This window comes from Pseudorca crassidens, chromosome 8 (genome assembly GCF_039906515.1).
Source record: "Pseudorca crassidens isolate mPseCra1 chromosome 8, mPseCra1.hap1, whole genome shotgun sequence".
NCBI lineage: Eukaryota > Metazoa > Chordata > Mammalia > Artiodactyla > Delphinidae > Pseudorca > Pseudorca crassidens.
In genome coordinates, this window is record NC_090303.1 from 58,996,450 (window position 1) to 59,005,556 (window position 9,107).

A 9,107-nucleotide genomic window follows, 5' to 3' on the forward strand; every position below is an offset into this window, starting at 1 on the left:
TGCCTAACTTTCTGGTTCACAAGGGGTTTAATGACAGAGAAATGACACCTCACTGAATTTTTATTTTGATATTAAGCAGAATGAGAAGTATACTTTGTAAGAGAACTCTAATACTAACAACTAGCATGCCTGACTACTGTGTTAAGCTTGAAAAGGTATAATTTAACTAAGAACATTAGAAACTAGGAATATTATTATTTAACTGCAGTTAATTTTAATAGGCAACTCACTCTAAGTCAAACACTTAACTATGGCAAGGTAGAACCATAATTCATTCACACATTCAACAAATATGAAGCAACTATCATATGTACCATGGCAGATGCCATCAAAGACACAAATGACATACAGTCCTTGCTTTCAACCAGCTTAAAACACAAGAGAACGACTATGTACACAGACACTAAAACATGAAAGTGAAGGATAAAGTATGAAAAATAATGCTGATACTAAAGAACTCATCTGGTTTGGGAACTTGAAAAAGCTAGCATTTGACCTGAGTATTCTAGGATGGGTATAGGCTTTCAAATGGAATCAGAGTAGGAACAAAGGGAGCTCCATATAGTAAAGGAATGAGTATGCACATGAGTATATGCAAGGAAATAGGAAAGCCAAGAAAAAAATGAATAATAGTAAAAGTTAATATTTGTGGTAATTTTACTACATGCCAGACACTATACTCAGTACTTTATAAATAGCACTGTCATCCCATCCCATCATTAAGCCTGTCTTCCAGCTCAGGTCCCTGACACTTGGTTAGTTTAAATAAAATGCCCAAGACTTTATAAGGTTGTAATGCCAAGATTCATATTCAGCCAATTTGACTCTAGGTTCTTCATTTTTAAGTGCCCTCCACTCTTCCTACAGGACGCACAAAGAAACAAAACAGCAAGATTAAGATTGAAAGAAAAAATGCAACCATAATGTGGAAGGCTGGGAAGTATGCTCTAAACAATTTGAGTGTATTTTGTAAGCAAGTGGTGGTACCCCAGACTGAATGTTTGTTTGGTCCTCCCAAAATTTCTATGTTGAAAAAATAATTCCCAGTGTGAGGGTATTTGGAGGTGGGGCCTTTGGGCAGTGATTAGATCATGAGGGGAGAACCCTCACGAACGGGACTAACGCCTTTACAAAAGAGGCCGCAGAGAGCTCCCTCATCCCCTTCCACCATGTGAGGACACAGTGAAAAGATGGCTGTCTTTGAACCAAGAAGTGGGCCCTCACCTGACACTAAATATGCCAGCACCTTTATTTTGGAATTCCCAGCCTCCAGAACTGTGAGAAATAGTTCTCTGCTGTTTATAAGCCACCCAGTCTATGGTATTTTGTTACAGCAGCCCAAACAGACTAAGACAGGTAGTTACTGAAAGGTTTGGGCAAGAGAAATGACCTGACCAAACCCATGCTTTAGGACAGAAATGAGGCAGCAGTGTACAATGGATGAACTAAAGGAAGAGCCTGGAGGCAAAAAGACCAACATAAAAGTGACTGTCTAGGTCTGTCTTAGTCCATTCCAGCTGCTGTAACAAATATACCATAGTATAGTTGTTATGATGACTTAAACAACAAGCATTTATTTCTTACAGTTCCGGAGGCTGGGAAGACCAAGATCAAGTAGGCAACAGATCCAGTATCTGGTGAAGGCTCACTTCCTGGCTTGCAGATGACCATTTTCTTGTATCTCTGGAGAGCAGAGAGAGAAGACAAGCTCTCCTTCCTGTTTTTAGGACACTAATCCCATTCATGAGGGCTCCACCCTCATAACCCAATTACTTCCCAAAGGCCCCACCTCCTAATACTACCACAGTGGGGATTAGGATTTCAACACATGAATTATGGAGGGCTACAAACATTCAGTCCACAGTAAGGGCAGAGTTAATAAAGACTGGTGGCTATAGAAAAGACAGATATGAAAAATATTTCAAATACAGTAGTAAAAGGACAGAGTAATAGGTTGGATTATAATATAATTACAGAAGAAAAGGACAGTGACCTTAAAAACAAAGCAACAGAAACTATCCAAAACAAAACACAGAAAAAAGAATTTAAAAAATAAAAAGGACATTAGTGAGCAGTGAGACAGCTTCAACCAGCCAAACACATAGCGAAATTGGAGTCCTTAAATGAGAGGAGAGCAAAGTGGGGACAAGAAAAATATGTGAAGAACTAATGGGAAAAATTTCCAAATTTGATGAAAACCATAAACCCCATGCATCCAAGCTCAGTGAACCCCAACACAAGAAACATGAAGAAAACTATACCAAGACACATCATAATCAAAATGCTCAAAAGCAACTGGCAGAAAAAAGACATTATGTACAAAGGAACAAAGATAAGAATGAAGGCAGATTTCCTGTCAGAAACAAAGCCAGTGAGAAAACAGGAGAGCATCATCTTTAAAGAACTGAAACAAAAAACAACTGTCAAGATAGGAATCTATCTAGCCAGTGAAACTGTACAATTATAGATGTTTGAGTATGTAGAGAGGCATGAGGAAACTGATGGGGGAGGGGTGAATGCATACATTCACTGTCTTGACTGTGATGATGGTTTGATGGTTTCACAGGTATATACACGTCAAAACTCATCAAACTGTAAATGTTAAACAGGTGCAAACTGTAAATGTTAAACTGGTGCAGTTTATTGTAAGTCAACTATATTGCAATAAAGCTGTTTTTAAAGAGTCAACATGTTTACAGAAAAAACAAACAAGAGAAGACATTTCTCAATCTAAAGATACTGAAGTGATATATCAACCGAATGCAACGTGTGAAGTTTGAATGGATCTGGATTTGGGTGTTGGGGGTGAAAGTCTTATGACATTCTAAGGAAAATTATGAAATTTTAAATATGAGCTGTATATTAGGATGATACCAGGGAAGTGCTAATTGTCTTAGGTAATGGTAATTTGGTTATGTAGGAGACAGTCCTTCTTAGGAGATTCACACTGAATCATTTAGGGTTTAAAGTGTCATAGTGTCTGCATTTTAATTTCAAATGATACAGGTGGGATATGAATATACTTGGAAAGAAATAAAGCAAATATGGCAAAAGGCTGGTTAACAACCGTTGACACTGAGCAAAGAGTACACAGATGTTCATGGCATTATTCTTTCAATACTTTGAAATTGTTCATAATAAAAGAAGGGGGAAAAACTTAGCACATCTCAAAAAAAATCACAAACATGACAAAACACAAATAACTAGGAAGAACACTTGCAACACACGATAGAAATAGGGTTACTTTACTATATATGCAAATAACTTTAAAATCTGGAAGAAAAATGTAAATAATCCATTGTTTTAAAGTATGCCAAAATCACAAAATGACAGTTAACATAAAATATTTTAAAAAAACTTTGAAAAAATGCTCAACTTCTGTCATAACTAGAGTAATGCAAAACAAAGCAATGTAATACCATTTTCACCTATCAGCTGGACAAATGTGTTTCTTTGATAAACTCACACCTGGTTAGAAAGGACTGATAAAACATATACTCTCATACACTGTAGAATTGTATTTTATGTCATCCTTTTAGAGAGCAATTTGAAAAAAGGATCTACATTTGAATTTTATTATAAAATTTAAATTTAAAATGTACATACTCTTTGACCCAGTAATTCCATTTGCAGGAATTTATACTACACGTAAGGGGTCAGCACACTTTTTCTTAAAGGGTGAGGGGGTAAACAATTTCAGTTTGGGGCCACGAGGCCTCTGTCACAACTATTCAACTCATCCGCTATAGTTTTAAAACAGCCATACACAATATAAAAACAAGTGGCTGTGCTTGTTTTCCAATATAAGTTTATTTACAAAAACAGGGACCCAGCTATTGGGCCACAGTTTGCTGACCTCTACTACATATAAACTCTGAACAACACAAAAATATAGTTTACTATAGGAATGTTTGTAACAACAGAAACATTATAAATAACTAAATACACATTATTAACAGGGCACTTAATTTATAATAACTAAATATACATTAACAAGGTACTTGATATTTCATAGAAAATCAATACAATGAAATAGTATGTAATGTTCAAAAGAATGTGATATATCTATCTAAAAGTATAAGGAAAAAAATCTCCAGGACATGTTATTAAGTGAAAAAAAGCAAGACGCAGAGCATTATATATAATAACATACAGTATATGAGAAAAAAGAATACATATGCATTAAACGTTTTCAAGTTTCAGTAAGATGCTTAAGAAACAGCAGTTACAGCTAGAAAGTTGGACTGATGGGTCAGAGTTAGAGAAAAGACTCTTACTTTTCATTTTATAATCTTTTGAGTTTTTACCATGTGCATATAACTTTTATGACTACTTTTATAATAAATGAAATAAATAAACTGGCACACAGTGAGTGTTTAATAGTGTTATATGAATGAATTACTAACTAGAGAGAGCTTTCATCAAATGAGGATAAAAGTCAGTGCTGAAGCAAGAGTAAAGACAGTGATAAAGTGGATCCATCAAAGGTAATTTGTATTGCAGCAACCATTAAGCAAATGCTGCAGGTTGACTCTCCAATATCCTTTCCTCCCAGACCTATGGTGAAGTTCCAAATTACCTAAACCAATTATGGTACCTGCATCTCTCTGCAAATGACTGTTCACAGATTGGCAGCCCTAAGTAAAAGATTTAGAAAAATCTTTTTTAAAAATCTTTTGAGAAAAATCTGTGAAAAATCAGAGTATGTAATAGGAAATGAACTAGAGATTAAAGAAAAGATTGTACCTAATCAGCAAACTCTTGTGACTCTCCGTAACACTACTTAAGCGGCAGCCAGGAGGAAGAAGAAACTAGCCAGAAAATTTGGCAAAGTTAGTTTCTAAATATACAGATGTAAATTTACAGATTATGACCTTTTCTCCAATGGGACATGGACACAGTTATCCATATCTTGGTAACATGGAGTGCCACCAAAAACCAGGAGACTCCAGGTTTCAAAATGCAAAAATTGGTAATAGGTTAATTATTTTACACTTTTAAAAGTTTTTTTTCTCTCATCAAAGTAATTCATTGTAGAAAACTGAAAAATACGAAAAAGTATAAAGTCATAAGGGAAAAAGTTAATCTCACTACACAAAAATAATCAGTTAGCATTTTGTATAGCCCTTCCAGTCTTCTGAATGCATTTTTTCATTATGAGACTCTATACTGCATACACACCTTTGTGTCCTACTTTATCACATATTACGTCATAAGCATTCTTTTTGCTTTAATGCTAAGAGTTACTAAACTAAGGGTAGTGACTTACTCTATAAAGGCCTTTATTATTTGGGTCAAGTTATTTTAGAAATACAGTTGACCCTTGAACCATGAGTGGGGTTGGGGCACTGACGCTCCTCACAAAATCCAAGTATAATTTACAGTTGGCCCTGCACAACCTGCTCCAAATCTGCAGGTTAAACCAACTGTAGTACAAATTTATTGAAAAAAATCCATGCATAAGCTGACCCATGCAGTTCAAACCCATTTTGTTCAAAGGTCAACTGTATTCTCCTTATGCAATTTCACAAGTTTAAGGTCAACTTTTGGTCCCCAGAACCATGTGCAGCTTTTCAGAGTTTCATGTGCAACCCTAGAAGCTAATGTAAAGAGGGAAAAAATGGCATATATTTGATTTATACAACGAGTTATGCTGTTTTGAAGGCAGAGTTCGTACACACACAAAGAGCCAATAATGAAAAAGAACTGTATTCTCATTTCTGTCTATAATGCTGGCTAATTTTCCCACTCCACTTTTGGTCAGGTGGTCGCTTTAAGATGATCTGTTACAAATTATTTTTCCTTGTACTTGTTAGTGAATCAAATGACTGTAGAGGGTCAACATCTGTCATTTTTTTGTCTGTACAAAGAAGTCTGAAACTAAATTTAATTACCTTTTAAGATAAAACATAAAACTTACTTTTATTAAATGGTGATGAAATAGTAATGTATGAAAAAAATAGTAATGTATGTCTAGTTTAATAGTTCTCATTTTTCTATTTCCTTTTCAATGCTTTAAATATTTTAAAAGTAAGACATGCTATTACCAGCAACTTTTAGATGTCATTTTTTTCAAACTGTAAATAACTGTATAGATCTTTATAATATTACCCTCCATATGATATAAACATCTTAAACATACCATGGAGACAAACATCCCACAGAATTCAGAACACTAAATAATGTTACTATTTGAACACAGTTCTTTCTCTTAATGTCCCTAGACTCCAAACTGGCACATAATTTTTAAGACTCCAACATCAAAAAAGTTAACACTTTTGTAGTAAATTAAAATTAACAAAAATGTTTAAAACAATTCCACAGAGTAAAAACAATTACTGAAGCATTTTAAACAATCATCACACACACAAAAAAATTTTTTTAATTTGTCATAAATCTATATTCTTACAATGTATTTGGGTCAAAGAACAAGATCATATGCCAAAGTAGTCTACCAGCATTTCAAGGTAGGCCTTTCCAGTCTACAGAAGCACTTATTACAGTCACAGGCCTCAGACTCTTCTTCCATAAATTTTAAGAACTTTCCTGTAACTCTAAAAGGTACTTCAAGGGTTCATTAAAATACCGTTAGAACACCTTGTAAAACCACTAAACAGCACGTATGTCTTCCTTGACTAATCAAAACTGAAAGAATTGTGCATTCATGTGAAAACTGGTGCTACCTTTACTACTGCAGAAGAGTGATTTTTTTTAAGTACCTCCAATGTAGGAGGCATTTTTTGTAGTTCAATACATGTAGCTCAAACAGTGGTTACACTCAAGTTTGGCAATTTCTGTGAGTTTGTATCTCATTACTGTGATTCTGTATCAGACATCTGTTCTCTCCCATCATATGGAGCTTTCCCTTTTAAAGCCAGAGAGGAAATTCACTCTTCTGCTTAGATTTTTACTGAGGGGGAGGAAGGGAAGCTGTTAAGAACTCAATTCCCAGCCTTTTTTTTTTAAAGTAAAGATCAGAAAAAATTAATACCAAGGCTTTTTCAATCTCCCAAGTATGAGCGTGCTAAATAGTGCATTTTCAAAACTAAAAATTTTACAGGAAGACAATGGCAGTTTCCCCACAAATCAACCTATCTTCCAATTAAAGAGGAATCCTGCTGTAGAAGAAAAGTGCAGGAATCATAAAGAATCAAGGACTACTTTCTAGATCCTGCTGTAATATCCTAATTCACTTATCCAAGGGGCTTTAGGTTCTTCCATCTGAAAAATAAAAGATTAGTTCTCTGTGGGTCTAAAAACTGCCTCTTCCTAAATCGATGGTTAGCTTCCATAACTTATAATGATATGAGGGGTGGGAGGGGACGGAAGCAGGATAGGTTCAGGCCACAATTTTGAGAACGTTGAAAGTATTCTGGTTAATAATTTGACAGAAGTGTCATCTTCAGGTAGCCCAGTTACAGAGAAGCGGTGGAAGCCCGCCTGGCCGGTCAAGGGTGACTTAAAACTTTGCTGGAAAGACTGATCACCTGATTCGTAAGACTTCACTTGTGTAAAAACATCAGAAACAATTAAGGTGATTAAAACAAAAATCAGGGCTGCGGCCGAAGAGCGCGCCCACCCGGGGCGCTGCAAGGCCAGCCAGCGCTGCAAGGCCAGGGGTCGCTGGGGTGGGTAAGGGGTAGCCCCTGGGGCTGGGCCCTCCAATTGTCCTCAAAGCCCTAACTCCAAAGAAGCAGGACTCGGACCCAAATACTCCTCTCTCTACCCCAAGCTCTTCCCATTCCTTCCTAAGTCCCAAAAGGACGCCGAACCCCATTCATCTAGATCTGGGTGGGGAGAATGGGGGGAAGCACTAGTGGCGCGGGCCGCAGAAGAGGCCAGGCCTTGGAACCAGTCAAAATGTTGGGTTTTAAGCCCCGATCCAACCGCAGCGCCTCCGGTGAAAAGACCTCTTCAGCCATCAGGGAGCGCGAAGCGGGCGGCCGGAGGAGGGACTGGGGAAGAAGGCGCGAGGTCCTTACCCGCTGCAAGGCTGGCCACTGCCGGTTGCTGCCGGCGGCTCCAGTACCGGAGGCCGGAGGCGGCTCCACGGAGCCGTAAGGAGGCTGCCATGCTGCCCCCGCCCCGCCTCCCCACGGTGACCTCCGCGGCTCCCAGCTCACCCACTGACTGCTAGGGTGCGTGGTGCGGCGGGCGGGATCGGCTGCGGCGTGGGGCCGCATGCGCACGCGCTCTGCCGCTCGGGGCGGGCACCTACCCGCAAGGGGAGGAGCGCGGCCCCGAGAGGCGCGGCCCGGCGGGACATAGGACGTCAATCCCCTTACGGACAGGGAATCAGACCAATCAGAATTCCCACATCCTCCGCCCTTTGCGAACCACGAATAGGAGGCCTTCTCGGAGTAGCACATCCGGAGCCCTGGCCCCGCCCCCAAGTTCCTCCCTCATTTACAGACTGAGGGCTGGAGTCTCCTTGTTTACCAAAACGCAAAGGGTTTGTGGGAGGCGGCGGCTCTCACTCACGGCCGCCTCCTTGGAGCATCTGACCCTCAGAACCGCCCCCTTGGAGTGTTGTAACTGCATGTGTTGCTTCCTTGCAGTCAAGGGCATAACTTTGACTCGCGGCAGCTGCTGCAATAGTTAAGCAAGGGCAGAAATTCCCAGTCTTTACAAGTACAGGGATCTACTTTTAACCTCAGTAAAACGTGGGTCTCTTGATGTTAGCATTTGTATTTTTAGTGTCTGTTCGTTGAGAAACATTCACAGAAATCTACCATGAATGCAATGTGTTTAAAATTATTTGATTTTATTTTACCCAAAAGTTTCTCCATGAACTTGAAAAATTGTAGGAAAACAACTTAATATTGTTTTCTTTGAAGGATAGAATTGCTAGAAACTTGCACTCTCTATTCCAGTATATATTCCTCTAATGTTTGAAAATCCTGCATCCATTTCATAAGTAAAAACTAAAGGTAAATGAAAATGCAGAAGGTAATGTATATGTATGTGTGTCAGAGAGAAGGAGACATTCATTTCTTGTATCTGTGCTTGGTGTACATATTTGAATCTTTGAACCTTTGGGCGATAGTTAGTGGGGTTCTCATCCTCTCTGAGCCCATGAAAGGGTTGGGAGCCATGGGCACACCAAA

At 38.6% G+C, this 9,107-nt stretch overlaps 1 protein-coding gene across 1 annotated transcript in view; it reads right to left on the minus strand.

Annotated features, from left to right (window-relative positions):
• HIBADH (3-hydroxyisobutyrate dehydrogenase) overlaps positions 1-8,165 on the minus strand; it is a 105,011-nt gene extending 96,846 nt beyond the window's left edge. Inside the window, exon 1 of the mRNA XM_067746587.1 lies at positions 7,983-8,165. Within this exon, the coding sequence (XP_067602688.1) occupies positions 7,983-8,073 (91 nt within the window). The 5' untranslated portion in view covers positions 8,074-8,165. The remainder of the gene's footprint in view (positions 1-7,982) is intronic.
• Between the last annotated feature and the right edge of the window lie 942 nt (positions 8,166-9,107).